Source organism: Phyllobates terribilis, unplaced genomic scaffold (genome assembly GCF_046119375.1).
Source record: "Phyllobates terribilis strain yellow unplaced genomic scaffold, ASM4611937v1 Scaffold_11__3_contigs__length_659146591, whole genome shotgun sequence".
In the NCBI taxonomy this organism is placed as follows: domain Eukaryota; kingdom Metazoa; phylum Chordata; class Amphibia; order Anura; family Dendrobatidae; genus Phyllobates; species Phyllobates terribilis.
In genome coordinates, this window is record NW_027362771.1 from 623,863,577 (window position 1) to 623,884,296 (window position 20,720).

The 20,720-nt window shown below is 47.4% G+C and overlaps 2 protein-coding genes across 2 annotated transcripts in view; both read left to right on the plus strand.

Annotated features, from left to right (window-relative positions):
* LOC141165662 (extracellular calcium-sensing receptor-like) overlaps positions 1-20,660 on the plus strand; it is a 71,770-nt gene extending 51,110 nt beyond the window's left edge. Inside the window, exons 8-9 of the mRNA XM_073651435.1 lie at positions 11,265-11,562; positions 20,649-20,660. Of these exons, the coding sequence (XP_073507536.1) occupies positions 11,265-11,562; positions 20,649-20,660 (310 nt within the window). The remainder of the gene's footprint in view (positions 1-11,264; positions 11,563-20,648) is intronic.
* Positions 1-20,720, plus strand: part of LOC141167149 (uncharacterized) — a 1,037,600-nt gene that overhangs the window by 219,831 nt on the left and 797,049 nt on the right. The gene's annotated exons all lie outside the window — the stretch shown is intronic.

Genomic DNA, 20,720 nt, shown 5'->3' on the forward strand with positions numbered 1-20,720 from the left:
ACAGGGGAATACAGGAACAGACTGGTAGGCTGGCACACAGACTGGTGGGTATAGGCAGGCACGACTGGTATGCAGGCAGGCAGGTATGCAGGCAGGGGGGTACAGGCAAGCACAGCTAGAGTGCAGACAGGGAGGCACTAGCAGGTAGGAACACAGGCGGGATAGGACCCAGTACACACTGGGACTCAGGAACAATACAGGCAGAGGGGTACAGGCAAGCACAGCTAGAGTGCAGACAGGGAGGCACTAGCAGGTAGGGACACTGGCGGGATAGGACCCAGTACACACTGGGACTCATGAACAGAACCACAGATGTGGCGGACAAACACAGCAGAGTGAGGCCGCCCAGAGAGGTGAGCGAGAACAGGGCAGGACAAGGCCGCCTGGAGCGGTGAGCAAGAGTAGAGCAGGACAAGGCCGCCAGGAGCGGTGAACAAAGGATCAGAGCTGAGCAAGACTGCTGGAGCAGTGAGCAAGAGTAAAGCAGGACGAGGCCGCCTGGAGCGGTGAGCAAGAGTGGAGCGAGACTGCCGGAGCAGCGAGCAAAAGGGTCAGAGCGGAGCAAGGCTGCCGGAGCAGCGAGCAAAGGAGTCAGAGCAGGCTAGAACCGCCGGAGCGGTAAGCAAAGGAGTCAGAGCAGACTAGAACCGCCGGAGCGGTGAGCAAAGGAGTCAGAGCAGGCTAGAACCGCCGGAGCGGTGAGCAAAGGAGTCAGAGCAGGCAAGGCTGAGTAGGGGGGACATGGCTCTGTTCACACGGAACAGACAGGAAGGGAAAGGCAGAGCCAGACACCCACAGGGTACTTGCAGTGAAGTAGTGAGTGGACCACAAACTCACAAACGGGAGTACAGAGACAACAGGCAGGAGTTAGGTACGAGTTCAGACTCTGCAGAAAAAGGAAAGGAACAGACATAGAGAAAAGACAGATGAAAGATAGGAGAGAGTACAGACTGGAACTGAGTGTACGGACGAGACCGACACAGGAGCGGGACACAGGAGCGGGTCTGGGAATACGGCCCCCAGAGAGGCGGGACGAACAGGCAAGGAGCGTGTTCAGACAGGACAGACAAGATACAGGAGCAGGTCTGGGTAATCGGCCCCCAGAGAGGCGGGACGAACAGGCAAGGAGCGTGTTCAGACAGGACAGACAAGATACAGGAACGGATCTAGGTAATCGGCCCCTAGAAGGCGGGAGGAACAGGCTAGGAGCGTGTTCAGACAGGACTGGAAATACAGCCTCCAGGAAAGGCAGCAGGCAAGAGTACACAGACAGGACTCAGTTCAGACACGGGAACTGATACCGCAAGGCAGGAGACATAGACAGGACTCAGCTCAGACATGGGAACTGATACCGCAAGGCAGGAGACATAGACAGGACTCAGTTCAGACACGGGAACTGATACCACAAGACAGGAGACAAAGAACGGGACCTGGCACCTTCAGAGTGAAAGCACACACTGAATGAAACACTATGCTCAGGCAGGGATAGATGGGAGCAGCTGAGCTATATACCAGGTGACAGACAGCAATAGGCTGAGGACGCACAAGGGGTGTGACCCACAGCAGGTACAAAAAGCAGGAAGTGATCGGGCGCCGCCCTTAAGCAGCAGAAACAGACACAAACAGACAGCATGGAGGGAAGCCAGAGAGACATTCTGGACTGGAGATCAAGTGCGCGCTCTTGCACAGTGGGAGATGGACCACCATGCAAGGACGCCGCCAGGTATGTTACAAAATCTTCCAAGACTCCAGGACCTGGCAGGTCAAATAATCAATACTACGAATAATGTGACTCCTATTTTAGCCCCCAACTAGTCTCTGCCTTCTCTCACTTGCACTCTAGACTGTTGAGGCCCTCCTTTAATCTTGCCCACATTAATGTAAAACCCAAGCCCAAGTTTCATTAATTAACATTGAGCTTAAAATACTTACCAAAATATTGGCCACTCTTGAATTCCTTTATATCTAAATATATTCTTCCAGATCATGAAGAATTGATGCATTATAGACAAGCTCAAGACAATGTTTTTAATATTATCTCACTTCTGAAGTTGGGATGGGGTCATGCTAGACAGGGTATGTTATTAAGTATTGATATAAGCAAGGCGTTGACTCGGTCTCATGGTCTTACTTAGCGAGTGTTTTAGAACACATGAGTTTTGACCCAGTGATTCTCAATATTCTTCAATCTCTTTACGCCGACCTCTTGACTAGGGTCTGAAGTCGAGGATCTGAATCTGATCTTATTCGGATATATCAAGGTATAAGCCAGGGGTGTCCTCTATCTCCTGCACTCTTTGCCATGGCTATCGAGCTTTTAGCTCATTTTAGTCGTAAGGATTGCAGCATTTAGGGTACAGTCAGTGAAGCGGAGGAACACAAATGTGGGTTTTTTTCTGAGGACGTCCTACTCACCGCTCACCCTAAAATCTTTAGGATCTTCAATATTTTTGGTTGACTTTCCAGAATTAAAGTAAATAATACCAAATCCAAGGCCTTTAACATCAATCTCCCCAACAGTCAAACTAGTTAAGTTTAATTTTGACTTCAAGTGGGCCTCTACATTTTTTCCATACCTGGAAGTCCACGATCCTTCTTCTATGGATTCGGCTTATAAAATTAAGTAACCTTTTGTCATGAAAAAACTGATTGAAGACCTCCAGTCATAGGCTACATACCAACTATCTTGGGTGAGTAGGATTCATTCTACCATTTTCAGGACTATCCCCATCCCGGTTTCTAAGAGAGATCATTTTTCACTACAGTCTACAATCCAGGGTAACGTGTGATGCACAGAGTCTAGTTTACAGTCTATTTGTGAAGCCCATATTATTAGAACAGGCTGGCAACCCAGCACTATATACAGTGCAGACCAAAAGTTTGGACACACCTTCTCATTTATAGATTTTTCTGTATTTTCATGACTATTAAAATTGTACATTCACACTGAAGGCATCAAAACTATGAATTAACACATGTGGAATTATATACTTAACAAAAAAGTGTGAAACAACTGAAAATATGTCTTATATTCTAGGTTCTTCAAAGTAGCCACCTTTTGCTTTGATGACTGCTTTGCACACTCTTGGCATTCTCTTGATGAGCTTCAAGAGGTAGTCACCGGAAATGGTCTTCCAACAATCTTGAAGGAGTTCCCAGAGATGCTTAGCACTTGTTGGCCCTTTTGCCTTCACTCTGCGGTCCAGCTCACCCCAAACCATCTCGATTGGGTTCAGGTCTGGTGACTGTGGAGGCCAGGTCATCTGGTGTAGCACCCCATCACTCTCCATCTTGTTCAAATAGCCCTTACACAGCCTGGAGGTGTGTTTGGGGTCATTGTCCTGTTGAAAAACAAATGATGGTCCAACTAAACGCAAACCGGATGGAATAGCATGCCGCTGCAAGATGCTGTGGTAGCCATGCTGGTTCAGTATGCCTTCAATTTTGAATAAATCCCCAACAGTGTCACCAGCAAAGCCCCCCCACACCATCACACCTCTTCCTCTATGCTTCACGGTGGGAACCAGGCATGTAGAGTCCATCCGTTCACCTTTTCTGCGTCGCACAAAGACACGGTGGTTGGAACCAAAGATCTGAAATTTGGACTCATCCGACCAAAGCAAAGATTTCCACTGGTCTGATGTCCATTCCTTGTGTTCTTTAGCCCAAACAAGTCTCTTCTGCTTGTTGCCTGTCCTTAGCAGTGGTTTCCTAGCAGCTATTTTACCATGAAGGCCTGCTGCACAAAGTCTCCTCTTAACAGTTGTTGTAGAGATGTGTCTGCTGCTAGAACTCTGTGTGGCATTGACCTGGTCTCTAATCTGAGATGCTGTTAACCTGCGATTTCTGAGGCTGGTGACTCGGATAAACTTATCCTCAGAAGCAGAGGTGACTCTTGGTCTTCCTTTCCTGGGGCAGTCCTCATGTGAGCCAGTTTCTTTGTAGTGCTTGATGGTTTTTGCAACTGCACTTGGGGACACTTTCAAAGTTTGCCCAATTTTTCGGACTGACTGACCTTCATTTCTTAAAGTAATGATGGCCACTCATTTCTCTTTACTTAGCTGCTTTACAAATTCCAACAGTCTATTCAGTAGGACTATCAGCTTTGTATCCACCTGACTTCTGCACAACACAACTGATGGTCCCAACCCCATTTATAAGGCAAGAAATCCCACTTATTAAACCTGACAGGGCACACCGGTGAAGTGAAAACCATTTCCGGTGACTACCTCTTGAAGCTCATCAAGAGAATGCCAAGAGTGTGCAAAGCAGTCATCAAAGCAAAAGGTGGCTACTTTGAAGAACCTAGAATATAAGACATATTTTCAGTTGTTTCACACTTTTTTGTTAAGTATATAATTCCACATGTGGTAATTCATAGTTTTGATGCCTTCAGTGTGAATGTACAATTTTCATAGTCATGAAAATACAGAAAAATCTTTAAATGAGAAGATGTGTCCAAACTTTTGGTCTGTACTGTAAGTGCACCCCACAAGACAGACACCCTAATTCACCCAACCAACAATAAAGGAGAGAGCTGCTCCCAACAAAAAAAAGATTTATAAAATACATGAGATATTGGTCAATATTTTGGCCAAAATACGCAAGAACCGCAACCCACATCAAGGGTCCTCATTGTCTTGCAAGTCCATACGTTAAAATTCAAAGCAACTCACCAAAAAAGGACATAAAATTCAAAAAACATCACAGAAAAAGGCGGCCGTATTTACCATGACACAATATTATGCCCTGCATTAATGGTCGGTGTGTGCATTTACAATACTTGGCAGCCACCCGCTCCATGAGTGGTAGGTTGTGAGTGGTTGATTCATCTATATTTTGCACCTGTGCTGCCTCCACCTTTATCCTGGGGCCTGCTGGATCTTGCAGTGCATTAATATTGTGTTGTTTTTTTTAAACTATCACGCAGTTTAATTGGTCCAACTGGGTTCAATTAGTGCTATGCACTCGCTGCCATTTTGGGTTTCAATGGAGTATAAAGATGTCCCTGATTTTAATTTTTGAACTGCTTCTCTGGTCTGGCCCTTCTTCCTGGTCTGCTGTATTCCCAGGGTTATAGGAAGTTTCGCCCCCAGCAGTTCGCCCCCGGCAATTTGCCCCCAGCAGTTCGCCCCCATCAGTTCGCCCCCAGGTACATTTCGCCCCCACACATTTCGCCCCTATCATTTCACCCCCAGGAATATTCGCCCCCGCACATTTCGCCCCTATCATTTCGCCCCCAGGAAGATTCGCCCCCGCACATTTCGCCCCCGCACGTTTCACCCTGGAACCGAGGCGAACTGGGGGCGATATGTGCGGGGGTGAAATGTGCGGGGGCAAAACATCCTGGGGGCCAAATGCTGGAGACAAAATGTGCGGGGGCGAAATGTACCCAGGGGCGAATTGCTGGGGGCGAACTGCTGGGGGCGAAAAATCCAATTCCCATTCCCAGTATCCCATTCTATGGCATTTTGAGATTACCTATCAAAATGATATCACCTCTGCTCTTCGCACACTCCTCAGGTTCCTGTTTTTAATAATCCAGACTTTCCACCTGATCAAGAGGTGGGGGAGTTCCTGTGGTGAACCAATAAGGGCCTCGAGGTTTTGTGGATTTTGTCAATGGATTAGCAATAATATCCCAGGAGTTCTTGTCCTCCATTGATGGTATGCCTAATTCCCAGTGTTACACCAAGCGGGAGTGATGTGCTGCTGGGGAAGAATTCACAGGATTCAGATGAACAGAAGTAGATTGCAGTTTATCCCAACACGTTTCTAGGGCAAACAGACCTCTTCCTCAGGGAAAGCACAATATAGATCTACTTCCAATTGTTTTCAGTTTCAACAAATACGTCATTTTTTTTTGGGCTCAATCAAATGAAAGTATGGCGATCTAAATGCTAAATCTATCTTTGAGCACATACAATATGTCTTAATACCACTGGTGAACACAGAAATACCACAGGTGAAATAAGAATTGAAAACGGCACCAATTTTCTAACTAAATATATTTCTATTGACCTGAAATTCTCACCAGATGTCAGTAACAAGCCATGCAACCCACACAGGCAAAAAAAATTAAACCATAGTTGTCCATAAATTATGTGTAATAATTAGTGATGAGCGAGCGTGCTCGTCACTGCTCAGTACTCGCCCGAGCATCTCACTGCTCGAGATGCTCAGCCCTCCTCGAGTATTTCCGGGATGCTCAGACGGGAGCTTGGGTCCCCTCCCTGCATGTTTGGGATTGCATGCAGGGATTGCTTGCCACTCACTGTAATGCCGTAGCCATGTTGGTCGTGGCATTGCAGTGATTGGCTGGCCGCATAGCGTCATCAGGTGTATATAAGACCTGGTGCCCCTATGCTCACCACAGTGTACCCCAGAATCAGGCAGAGTAGGGAAAGCTGCTGGGTGAGAGAGAGAATTGTTGCTTGTTTTAATGAGGTACTCGACAGCTATATATCCATCTAAACTAACAGTCCTTCTGAGGACTAATCCAGCTGCATATATTACTGGTGATAGCAGGAGTTAGGCAGGGTTTATGGCAGTGTATACAGCACAATAGGGTCCATTGCACATTCTGTCTGCTGCTGCTGTTACAGATATCCATAGCCCTACATATCAGGGCTATTTTTTTTTTTTGCTCTTAATCCTGATTATTTGCTTAAAAAGCAATACAGCACTCCATTTTACTACTCCATTTGCTTGTTAGCAGAATACAGGCAGATTTTTTTTTATTTTATTCACATTGCTGTATTGTGCAAGCAGAGAAACTTTTCCATCACTACACATGATCCCATATTACTGCGGTAATAATACAGACATTTTGTGGAGCATACAAAATATTGCACTCCATTTAAAGTCAGCCATCTGTGTTTTGATGAACCTATTCACCCTTGGTCGCTGACCAATACCATATCTATAAAGGCCACTTCCTAAAACCGTGGTCATCAGATGTGATCCCATATTACTGCAGTAATAATACAGACATTTTGTGGAGAGGGCCAAATATTCCACTCCATTTAAAATGGTAAAGGCGCGTGGCAAAGGACGGGAAAGTGGAAGTGATGGTGATGGTGCACGCAGAGGACGAGGCTGTGGGCAAGATGAAACTGTGCATGCTGAGGGAGCACAACGAACACCCACATCATGTCAAACTACCTTCCAGTCCCAATTACTAGGGGGCCGCGGAACACCACTCTTGAAGCCAGAGCAGTGTGAAAAGGTTGTTGGTTGGATAGCAGATAATGCTTCCAGTCACATTGCCACCACCACCACCCTGTCTTCCACACAGTCAAGTCTCAGTAGCTGTGAGTCTGGACCACATATTCCTCAACCTAATCGTCCTTCCTCCCACCATGCCGAGTGCCCAGAGACAACTGATCCGACACTTGGACACTCCAAAGAGCTGTTCACTTTTCCATTTATAGATCAACTTCAAGCGAGGCAAGGAGAGATCGCAATGTGGCGATGCCCAAATATTTGAGCAGCCACGATCTCACGAAGGCGATGGTGAGAAAGTGCAATTACTCTCACAAGAGGTGGATGATGATGATGATGATGAGACAATTGCCAGCAAGTCAGGAGGAGGCCCAGGGTGCGTACGTGGAAGATGAGGTGGTGGACAATAAAGTCACTAACCCAACCTGGCAAGGTGACATGCATAGAGAGGACAGCAGCACTCAGGGGGAGGCAGGTGTAGCACCACAACAGGCAGGAACAAGCAGTGGAATGGCCACAGACACAAGACGGGCAACTGTTCCCCGGAACACCAACACGACGGAAGTTGCCAGTCCAACTGTTAGGTCTTCCAGAGTCTGGCTAATTTTTAAAGACTGTCCAGATAACCCCAAAAAGGCCATTTGCAACATCTGCCAGGCCAGCATCAGCAGCAAAACTACAAGCCTGACCACCACCAACATTGCTCAGGCATTTGACAGCAAAGCACCCGACTAGGTGGGCCGAATGCCAGGGTCCAGCAACAGTGTCTGTGGGTGACACCACTGCTTCTCTGCTGTTGTGTGTGCACGCCAATCCCCTGTCCATGGCGCAGGCGAAGATGCCTCCCACCCTGCACCTGTCGTTGCACACTTGCAACCATCACCGTCACTGCCCACTTCCATGTCCCAGCGCAGCGTTCAATTGTCCCCACCCCAGTCCTTGAAATGCAAATACGCACCCAACGTCCCACAGGCCACACTACTAAACTCACACATTTCTCACATGCTTGCTCTTGAAATGTTGCCTTTTAGGCTCGTGTAGACAGAATCTTTCCGCAACCTGATAGTGGCGGCTGTCTCTCGGTACTCAGTCCCCAGCCGCTACTATTTCTCCTGGTGTGCCGTCTCTGCATTACAGAAGCACGTTTTCAAGAACATTAGCGGTGCCCTCAACAACGCAGTTACTGGCGAGGACCGCCTAACCACGGACACGTGGACAAGTGTTTGTGGCCAGGGACGATTCATCTCGCTGATGGCACACTGGGTTAATATAGTGGAAGCCGGGGCCCAGTCAGACCCTGGGACGGAACACGTCCTCCCGACGTCGGTGATTGTGGGCCCTAGGTCAATCAGTGTTGCCCCCACATTCTACAGCTCCTGAACCTTCTCCTCCTCAGCCTCCATCTTTGAAATGACCACATCAGTCGAAAGCTGGAAGCACCGCCTCAGCCAAGCAGCAACAGGCACTGCTGAATCTAATATGCTTAGGGGACAAACCACACACCTCTGAAGAGTTGTTGACAGCTGTAACAGAGCAGGCAAATCTGTGGTGGTCACCGCTGAACCTACAGAAAGGCATGGTCGTGTGTGACAATGGCCAGAACCTGGTGTCGGCTCTGAAGCTAGGCAACCTCACATACGCACCATGCATGGCCCATGTGCTCAATCTAGTGGTTCAGCGATTTCTCAAAACCTACTTGGATCTGCCTGAGCTGCTTGTCAAAGTACACCGCATGTGTGCCCATTTTCGAAAGTCCCCTACAGCTTCCGCCACCCTTGCCATGCTTCAGCAGCGTTTGCAGCTTCCAGCTCACCGACTGATGTGCAATGTTACCACGCGTTAGAACTCAACCTTGCAGATGTTGGGAAGGATTTGTGAGTAGCAGAGGGCAGTTGTTGAGTACCAGTTTCAACACGCCCGTCGGCATTCAGGTCAGCCTCTGCACATAATAACTTTCGAAGTGGGCATGGATGTAAGACATCTGTACCGTCCTCCAAAACTTTGAGGACTCCACCAAGATGATGAGCGGTGATGACACCATAATTTTCGTCACCATCCCGCTTCTCTGCCTTCTGAAACGCTCACTGCTCACAATTAAAGGGGAGGCATTGAAGGTGCAGCATGATGAGATGGAGCAAGGAACCATACAGGGTGATGCCACACAGCCCAGCCTCATGTCATGCCAACGCAGATTGGCTGATAATGAGGAGGAGGAGGAAGAGGTTGAACAGGAGCAGGTTACCTGTGCTACAGATGGTAATACCCACACCACATTCATACTGTCTGCTCAGCGTGGATGGCTTGAGGAAAGGGAGGATGAGGAGGAGAACAGAACAGGGAAGACTTGGCTGTTACCGGTCTGGCACACATGGCTGCCTTTTTGTTCCTCTGCCTTTCCCGTGACTCTCGCATTGTACACATTTTGGCGGACAGTAATTACTGGTTGGTCACACTTCTAGACCCATGCTACAAGGAGAATTTTCTATCTCTCCTTACCGCGGCGTAGAGGTCTAGTAAAATGTTGCAGTACCAGAAGGCTCTTGTTGCGGAATTATTAAAAAAATTCCCATCTGAAAATGCTGGCGGAAGAGGTCACAGTTCGTTGGACAAATAAAGAAGTAGATGCGAGGGAGACACAAATACGACGCGCAGAGGCAGGGGAACACTGTCAAAGTTGGGACAGTTTTCTCAGACGATCCCAGCGCACAGGCCCTGATGCACGGAGTACTCTGACAAGGAGCGGAAAGTTTTGGAAGATGCTGAGGGAGTACCTTGCCGACCGTACCAACGTCCTCCGTGATTCCCCTGTGCCTTATAATTCTTGAGTATCCAAGCTGGACACGTGGCATGAACTGGCTCTTTACGCCTTGGAGGTCCTGGCCTGCCCTGCCGCTAGCGTTTTATCGGAGCAGATTTTTAGTGCCGCCGGGAGTAATATAACTGATAGGCGCATCCGCCTGTCAACTGAAAATGCTGAGGAAAACGAGTTGATCCAGCGCCCAGGAGGCCAAGTTTGATTAAAACCATATGGTTACTTTATTTCTTTCATTGTTAAAATCCAAATGATGAAACAATTGGCAGAAAATAGGAGTTATACTCCAACCACAGAGGAAGAACATAGGGAAAAAAAAAATGAAAAACGACTATTACTATTTTCTGCCAATTGTTTCATCATATATTTATTTCACCTGCTGTATATCTACCCTGTATATATCATTTGTTTCTCTTTATAATAAACTGTCCTATAAGTTCTGTTGGGAGGATGATCCTGTGTTGCATCCCCACCGATCAGATATTGATGACCTATCCTAAGGATAGACCATCAATATAAAAGTCCCAGACAAACCCTTTAATAATAAAATGTAAGTTTTACTTGTAATACCACACATGTCCACATGGAGTGCTGTGAATAAGAAGCATCAAGCGCAAGTAGTGTATCACTGGACACATGTACTAACCTCAAAAGCTTCCCGTTGTTGTTCAACGAGTAATAATAACCATTATTTCCATTTCCTATAATACTAAAACTTATGGAAATTGGGAGAACAGCTGAGTAGAATGGCATAGAAAAACTTTATTGTATAAATATTAAAAGACAGTACATCACTTTAGTAACAATGACATATAGATAGGACAAGCGGACATATAGTCCCTCATATTGCATATAAATAGGTCTAAACAGAAGGTTCACCCCGAGGGTCAGGACATGGTGCTAAAATTAAGACAGGGAGAGGGACATGTAGTTGAAATAATTAGGAATCACTCCCATGTGGGTTGTATACTCCCAAAAGTCACAAAAATCATGTTGCACCAGACTCACCCGGATACAGAGGGACCCCAGACCTGCAAAAGGTGGTGCAGGGATAGGACGCAGGGTTAGAAAAAGCCTCGACGCGCGTTTCGCCGGTGACGCGTTCTAACACCTAGAACTTATACTGTAATTTAAGAATATGGCTTCACATTTTCTATTTAATAAGTGCAAGAAGGCCTGAGGTCCATGTCTGGCCTTATCAATATATCTTACATTTGTTTCTCTGCAGATTTGTGCAGCTTACTTTTCAATGGCTCCAGTCCCTGCTCCTGGCTGTCACAGAGATCAATAAATCTGACCATCTTCTTCTCAATGTGACCTTAGGGGTCCACCTGTCTGACTCTTGTGCATCACCAGGAAGAGCTCTGGAAGGGGCTAATTGGCTTCTTACCGGAAGCGGTCACAGTTCTATACCTAACTTCCGATGTCAGAGCAAAACTACACCACTTGGAGGAGTGATTGGGGACTCCAGTTCTGCCAGCTCACTAGTATTGGCCAGACTTCTAGGACTCTACAGTTACCCACAGGTAAATGTTGGATACCATTTCTGACAAATAGAACAAGGGTTGATCGGGGCTAGTAACCAGGTTCCTCACTCGTGTGCAGCCTGGCTCTAGAGATTGTTTACCTCAAGGGCATGTGTGGGTACCAGCCTATGAAAACGTCAGCTTAAGCAAAGGCAGGACATTAGTCCCTGCTCCTGGGGACCTTTTGTAGCACTCAGCCTATCAAAAAAATAAAATAGTTCTACGTACTGACGGTTGTCTCAGTTGGTTGACATTTATTTTCTAAGGAATGGTTGACTTACAAGGAGGTCACCTATAGATCACACCAGAGAGATAGTTTCCTTCCTTCTGATGCAGAGCGATTTTGCATATCTTTTCAAGGGGAACATTGCGCCTAAAGACTTCGTACCTGCTTAGTCTCTGCAAACAAAGAATCAGTACCTCGCAAGATGGCAGAATGCCTTCAGGGTTGAGCTATCTTTACACTTATGGCAAAAATTTTATGATGTCCCCTTGACTGTACCAAAACATCTACAGAACCAGGTCATCAATAGAGATGAGCGTTGTTCTACTCGAACTGTTCGCCAATCTCAAATTCGAGCTGTTTTGGGCGGTGTTCGAGCCGGTCGGCGAACACGAACAATTTGAGAAAAATTCGGCTGTTCGAGGTTATGTTCGATAACTGTTCGTGCACCAAAATCATAACTGGATTTTTTCTCAGTAATGATGAAAATTAATGTTAATACGCAGTTTGAGTGTACAGCGGGGTGGGGGGAGGGGCAGGGGATGGATCTCTGCAGGAACAATGAAGATCTCCATTTTTTTTTCTCTTTCCCGCATTTGCAGTGGGGAGGTGCAATCTGTCAGCCTATCAGCAGCGCACACACGGAGCGAAGTGCTTTTTTTCACACAAGCAAGGGCATGTGTCATTGGCAGTGTATGTCACATGTCCTTGCCCTATAAGACCAAGCCATTTTCCCCGTCGCCACCATTTTCTCACTGCTGCAGCTGCGTGTTAGACGGCACCGCTGTTGCTGTGTGCGCTATACCTTGTTAATTTCAAGCCAATTTTCGCACAAATATACAGATAGCTTGGGAGTAGGGAATAGTTGTGATTGCAGTCCTTTTAAGGACTAGGTTACAGCATTTCCTACGACTTTTATCAGGCAGGTCTGTGCTCTTAAATAGATAGATTGTGGGAGTAAAGACTAATTGTAATTTGAGTCCTTTTCAGGACTAGGTTACATCAGTTCCTATCAGTTTTTGCCAGGCAGGTCTGTGCCAGTGCTGTGCAAGTTTTTTTCACAGCATTTGGCTGAATCTAGCAAAGCTAATCCTTTTTGGCCTATTGCAGAGTGTGTTAGTCAGTGGAGTAGCCTATCTGTGTTGCAAGATATACCACCTGTGTATAGAATACCAATTTTTTTACTGCACCTAGTGAAGTAAAATCTTTTGGGCATAGCATCATTCTATTAGTCCATCTATACTGACCTCCATCAGGTTGCAAACTGAATATAATTTTTTTCTGCATCTAGCTCTGAAAAAATATTTGGGCTTCTAGCAGTGTGTGGGACTTGGTCTATTAGTCCATCTATACTGACCTCCATCATGTTGCAAATTAAAAATAATTTTTTTCTTCATTTAGCTCTGAAAAAATATTTGGGCTTCTAGCAGTGTGTGGGACTTGTTCTATTAGTCCATCTATACTGACCTCCAGCAGGTTGCAAATTGAATATAATTTTTTTCTGCATCTAGCTCTGAAAAAATATTTGGGCTTCTAGCGGTGTGTGGGACTTGGTCTATTAGTCCATCTATACTGACCTCCATCAGGTTGCAAATTAAAAATAATTTTTTTCTGCATCTAGCTCTGAAAAAATATTTGGGCTTCTAGCTGTGTGTGGGACTTGGTCTATTAGTCCATCTATACTGACCTCCATCAGGTTGCAAATTAAAAATAATTTTTTTCTGCATCTAGCTCTGAAAAAATATTTGGGCTTCTAGCAGTGTGTGGGACTTGGTCTATTAGTCCATCTATACTGACCTCCATCAGGTTGCAAATTAAAAATAATTTTTTTCTTCATTTAGCTCTGAAAAAATATTTGGGCTTCTAGCAGTGTGTGGGACTTGTTCTATTAGTCCTTCTATACTGACGTCCAGCAGGTTGCAAATTGAATATAATTTTTTTCTGCATCTAGCTCTGAAAAAATATTTGGGCTTCTAGCAGTGTGTGGGACTTGGTCTATTAGTCCATCTATACTGACCTCCATCAGGTTGCAAATTGAATAAAAAAATTTTCTGCATCTAGCTCTGAAAAAATATTTGGGCTTCTAGCGGTGTGTGGGACTTGGTCTATTAGTCCATCTACACTGACCTCCATCAGGTTGCAAATTAAAAATAATTTTTTTCTGCATCTAACCCAGCCAATAGTTTTGGCCTAATACCACAGTTTGGCCACTCAGCTCTGCTCGGTTACCATCCATTGTTTTTTTGTGCAAACAACTCCAGAGTTGTGAATTAGTTAACCACCAAAATGAGTGGAAAAAGGTCTGCTGCTGGTGGAAAGGGGAATAGGCGTGTTGGGAAGGGGAAAAAAGGTTGTGTCCGTGGGGTAGGTGCAGAAGAAAGACCATCTTCCAGCCAAACTAAAATGTCTACTTCTTTTAGCGGACAATGTGATAAGATCCCTTTCTTACGGCCACGCCAATCGCTACAAATTCCAGATGAGGCACAAAAACAGCAGGTGCTTCAACGGATATCAAGTGCTCCTTTAAGTGGGCTCTCCTCCACATCAACTTCAACATCACAAATACTCCAGTCCTCAAAGGTGTCACCCAAATCGCACTTGCTTCCTCACAGCTCCCAAATCTCCAGCTGCCCGTCTGAGTATGAGGTAGAACAGATGGTTGAGTCTGCAGAGCTGTTTACTCATACTATAGCCTGGGAATCAGAGGTCGACTCCAGCGCTTCTGTGAATCCAGACGAGGAAATGATCTGCACTGATGCCCAGAATCTTTATGAGTCGGATCCAGGACCAGACGCAGAAGGTTCTGACCATAATGTAGACCCTCATTCCCAAACTGTAACTCCTGTTGGTGGAGACAATGAGGAAGACGATGATAAGACTCAAATACCTGATTGGAGCGACAACTTTAGTTTTTTGTCAGGGCAGGAACAGGTTGGCTCTGAGGACGACGGGTGTGATAACGCACAGGGTGATGATGATGAGGTCGGAGATCCCACTTACTGTCAACCCACAGTCAGCCAAGAGATGAGGTCAGCAGAGGAGGTGGAGGAAGATGCTAGTGACGACGAGGTCAGGTTGCGCCTTCCTGGACAGAGACGTAGTACTGGAAGCACGTCAACAACTGCATCCTCAAACACAACTCTGCCTCTCACCACAAGTCGTGGTGGCTCTTCAGGTCGCATGGGTGCTAAGCCTTGCATAGCCTGGGCATTTTTTCAGATCGATAAAGATGACCCAACTCGTGTTATCTGTAACATTTGTCAGCAAAAGCTAAGTAGAGGCCAAAAAATACATAGTTTGAGTACTTCATGCATGAACCGGCACATGGACATGAAGCATAAGTTGCAGTGGGAAGCTCAGTGTGCTACAATGCGGCCTAGCCGGCCGGGCCAACCACCGTCTGCCATATCTTGTGCATCCGCGGCCTCTTCATCCTCTGTGACTGGGGGGACAGCAGTCACACCTGTTTTGGGGCGCAGACCTGCCACCTCTTTACCCGCAACAGCCAGCGTGATTGGCAGGTCATCATTTTCTTTGGAGGTGGTAACACCAGCTGGTCTTGAGCGCTGTCCGACATCGATAGCACCACCTTTGGATCAAGGCAACCTAACATGTCCGCCTGCATCTTCCTCACAGACCGGCAGTTTGCCGGGGACACCCTTATCAACCCCGTCTAAGCACAATAGCCAGCCCTCGGTCCCTCAGATGTGGACAAGTAAAAGACCATTTCCTCCTAGCCATGAGAAAGCTAAGAGGTTGAATTTCACCATCTGCAAGCTCTTGGCTACAGAAATGCTGCCTTTCCGCCTGGTGGACACAGAGGATTTTCGAGACCTTATGTCCGTCGCAGTGCCCCAGTACCAGATGCCCAGTCGGCACTACTTCTCAAAGAAAGGTGTGCCTGCGCTCCACCAGCATGTCGCACACAACATCACCGCTTCTTTGAGAAACTCTGTGTGTGACAGGGTGCATTTCACCACAGACACTTGGATGAGTAGGCATGGACAGGGGCGTTACATGTCGCTGACTGGGCACTGGGTAACTATGGTGACAGCAGGACAAGGGGCTGCTGTCCAAGTCTTGCCGTCCCCACGAGTTGTGCGTCAATCCTCTTTATGTCATTTTTCCTCCACTGCTTCTGCCTCCTCAACCTCCTCTCGGTCTTCCACCTGCACCCAAAGCCTGTCTGGTCATGCCACAAGCTTTCTAACTGCGCAGAAGGGATCCTGCACACCTCCTTACTATGCTGGCAGTAGGGCTCAACGTCATCAGGCGGTTTTTACATTGAAATGTCTGGGAAATGTGAGTCACACAGCTGAGGAGTTGTGGTCAGCTCTGGAGAACCAATTTCATGAATGGTTGTCTCCACTGGACCTGAAACCAGGGAAGGCCGTGTGCGACAATGCTGCAAACCTGGGTGCGGCCCTTCGCCGGGGCAATGTCACACACGTGCCTTGTATGGCTCACGTGTTGAACCTGGTTGTCCAGCAATTTTTAGCCCACTATCCCAGACTAGATGGCCTTCTGCAGAGGGCACGGTCGCTGTGTGCTCACTTCCGCCGTTCGCATCCCGCAGCTCAGCGACTTACATCTCTACAGAAGTCGTTGGGCCTGCCACTTCACCGGCTAAAATGCGATGTGCCTACCCGGTGGAATTCAACTCTGCACATGTTGCAGCGACTGTGGCAGCACCGACAAGCCCTGGTGCAATACGTTCTGACGTATAGCCTGGGCCAACGAGATTCAGAGGTGGGGCAAATCACGCTGGAGGAGTGGTCTCAGATCAGGGACCTATGCACCCTTCTGCACAGTTTTGAAATGGCGACGAAGATGTTTAGTGCTGACGATGCCATTATCAGCATGACTATTCCGGTGATTTACATGCTGGAGCACATGTTAAACAGAATTCGGAGTCAGGTGGTGGCACAAGAGGAGGTGGAGGAAGTAGAGGAGGAGGAGTTGTATGCGGAAGGGCTAACATCTGCAAGGTCCAGACGGTCGGCAGCACCAGGGCGGCAGGCATGTGAGGGTGGGGGAGATGATTTTACCAGGGCGCATGGTAGCAGCCAAACTAGTGAGGAAGGTGCAGGAGCCCAGGAAGAAGTGGAGGACGAACTGATGGAAGACTCATCAGATGAGGGAGACCTTGATCACATTTCTGTTGTGCGAGGTTGGGGGGAGAGGACAGAGGAAGGAAGCATGATTGTTACCTCGCCACCAACACAACAGGGACTTGGTGCTCCTGGATGCGCAACACACATGAGTGCCTTCTTGCTGCACTACCTGCAACATGACCCTCGAATTGTGAGAATTAGAAATAATCCTGACTACTGGGTTGCCACACTGTTAGATCCCCGGTACAAAAGTAAATTTGCAGAAATTATTCCTGCCATAGAAAGGGATGCACGCATGCAGGAGTATCAGCAGAGACTGTTGCAGAATCTTACATGTGCTTTTCCACAAAATACCAGTGGTGCACGTAGTGAATCTCACAGTTCCAACTTGCCAACCGTGGTCTGTATGGAATTGTTCAATAAAGGGCCCAAAATTAAGATAACATAGATGGGAGAGGTCTCTATGAATAGGAATTCCTAAGTATTTGATACCCTGTGAGGGCCAGGCAAAGGGAAAGTTGGACTGGATGGAATCCTATATGGATTTGGGGAGGGAGACATCGAGGGCCTCAGACTTCGCTGCATTGATTTTAAAATTTTACCATGTAACAAAGTGATCTATTTCAGCCATAACAGCAGGGATGGATATATGTGATTGAGTGATATATACTAGGACATCATCAGCAAATAGAGAGCACTTGTACTCGGTGCCTCCCACCTCAATCCACCTAATATTGGGGTTATGGCGAATTGATGAGAGCAGGTGCTCCGTCACTAGGATGTATAAGAGAGGGGACAGAGGACATCACTGCCTTGTCCCATTGGTGATTGTGAAAGGTGATGAAAATGTTCTGACGCACCCCCTGGGCCTTGGGACACCCGGAGCCGGACCCTTTTTGGTGGATGCTGGTGGTTGTAGTCTTCGTGGCGGCGATCCGGTTCCGTGGCTCAGGGCGGTCAAACCAGTGGCGGAACTATTTATGTGGTTTTGATGTTTAAATGTCCGACTACGCCACCCGTGGATTGCGGTCAGAGTGAACCGCCGCTACAGGGCAGACCGCTAAGGCTGGTGTTGTGGGTGCAGCAGAGCGTAGCATAACTCCCCACGGGAGGAGTATAGCCTCAGGGCAGTGTATGCGGAGGATGGGGGTGATGGTGCAGGGCAGCAGCAGTAACGACACGGAGTCAGTGATGCAGTTCAGGGCCTTTACTCACAGTTCTTATTATCCAGACCACGTCTGCAGGTAACGGCTGCCCACGTCGTACTGTGCTCACCAGGTGAGGGGCTCAGACAACTCCCAGATAACTTTGGAGCGCTTCACAGGACCCCCTTTGTGTGTCCTTTGTCTGGCCTTTCTTACCAACACTTCTGTCCGGCTGCCTCGGGCCTCCTCTTGGTAAACTTGGCGCCAGTTTCCCTGACCCTATGTGGTGCCTTCCTAGCGGGTGGAGCAAGGGGCTGCGCCACATAAAATGTCAGAGCCTCCGGTTTCTAGCTGAGGGTCGTTTCCTGCCTCCACTAGTTCGGGGACCGGTCTCCCCCTTTGGCCTGACCCCTCCACGCAGGTGGATTCGGGTGTGCGGTGGCGACTCGCCCGTCCGCACCCCTGGGATCCCTTCATTCCTCGTTCCTGGAGCCTTCTCCGCTCCTCTTCCTTCCTTCTCCCTCTTGCAGGCCTGGGCCTCTGTTACTAGGCCCGCCTCCGGAGCAGAGCTCATGCAGAGCCCCTGCTCCCTGCCACTTCTGCTCAGACTTCTCTGCACTGAACTAAGATGGTGCCCACCTTTTATACTCCCTTCTCAATGCACCCAGGAACTGCTTCCTCCCTGCTCCTGCACTGCAGGGTTCCCCTTCCTCAGTGTTCCCTCCCCCCACTCCAGCCAGGGACAGGGACTGTCGTGCCCATCTCAGGGGCATATTGGTCACCCTGCCCCACGGCAATGTGGTGTAATGCATGCAGGTGTCGGGTCCTGATCCACACTCCATCCTTATCTGAGAGTGAGATATCACACCTCTGGGTGAGGTGCAATACGTCTGTAGCAACCGAGCCCTCGGTGCTACAGTTCCATTTATCTTCAGCCTAGGTGACGTATTGTGATACAGGGCCGTGATTTTGGCTATAAAAGGGTCCCCTAGACCCCTACCCCAAGCTTTTTAAGAGAATCATATATGGCGTGCCAGGAGACTCTATGGAATGCTTTCTCAGCATCCAACGAGAGTATCTACTTACAAATTTTTAACTGCATCTAGCCCAGGAAATACTTTGTGCCTAGTAGCAGTGTCTGCTAGTCAGCGGATTATCCCGGCTGTTAAGCAAGCTACACCACCTGTAGTTTGGACACTTAATTTTTTCAAAGGAAATGCTTCGGGACCACGGGATACTTAGTGAAGAGCATCAGGAGGCACCCCAAGGCATAGGGGCTGGGACTGGCACTAGGATGCCTTGCGGTGGACAGCCGAGCTCGATCCTTATAAAAGCTTTTTAACTGCAGCAGCTTTAGTGGACGCTACTGGAGCTGGAATTACGCGGCTGCTGGCATGAGACTTGCCCTCCAATAGATCCTTGTAAATGGATTTAAAGTGTATTCATTCAAATTAGAGGGACAATTTAAATTAAAAAGCTTAGAGCTGCCTCCACCACAGGGGGGCTCTCTCGACCCACCAGCGGACAGGCACCAGTATTGGGAGAGGGGGGCTGGCCGTCAGGGTTCACCGCGGCTCTGGCACAAACCCGGCGACACGGAGGTGGCACGGGCAGGAGCGGACTGGCCGTCTCGGCTTCTCACTTTTTGGATTTTAGAAGGGCATGACATGCCTATATCTGTGTCTCCCCCTCCTTTTACTCCTCCACCTCTTTTCTTTTCGCATGACTATATGTACTTGTCACTTTTCCATGTGTTAGTTGTGTCTTCTGAGCAGTTTGTCAGCTTTTGGACACCTTTGAAGGTGTTTTCTATGTGTTTCTATGTGTTTTTGTTTGCCTGCCATTGGTTTTAACGGTGTTCGAAGGTGTTCGACGAACAGTTCGACGAACAGTTCGGCGAACACACGGGTGTTCGACGAACCGAACCGAACTCGAACACTACGGGGGTGGCTCAACACTAGTCATCAAGTCTAGAAAAAAAAAATACTAGACCAATCAGTTTCATTACCAATGAAGATTAGACTCTGGGCCTAGAAGATTAGGTTTCACCAAAGTTTTGTGTGTTCATTGATGATAAAGATTAGGTATTCAAGAAGTTGCCTGGGAATTTCCAAAAGTTTCCCAACAGCAGGAATTTTATTATAAAAAAAAAGCAAAAAAGCTATTTTTGCTAGTCCTGCAGCATTGCTAGTGCATACATCAGTCACTCGACTTTAGCAGCCTATTGAAGACCTTAGTAGTCACATGTCCTACAAGAAAGTGTCATTGCTGTGGACATTGATTGGCTGCAGTGGTCCCATAACCAATGTAAGATATGTCTTCAATGTAGGACTAATGGGGTGGGGATTTTCTTAGGCGAGTTATTTTATTTGTTAACAATCTCTGCTACTTTGCAACTTTTCGAAAATCCCATACAACCCTCTTAGGTTAGGTTCACAAATTTCGATGTACAGGAAATAATTGGGTACAAGTTAGAGCCTACTGTATGTGGCCATGTCAAATGTCAATAATATTTTGTAGCACTGTCTCCATTTTCTTACAGATAAGTTATTTTTCCACAAGCTTTGTCTTAAGTGATAAGACACAATTCCCTTCCTTCTTCAGGACTGTGCCTAGCGATACATTTCAATCACATGGACTTGCACAGCTTGTGGCCTTTTTTGGCTGGACTTGGGT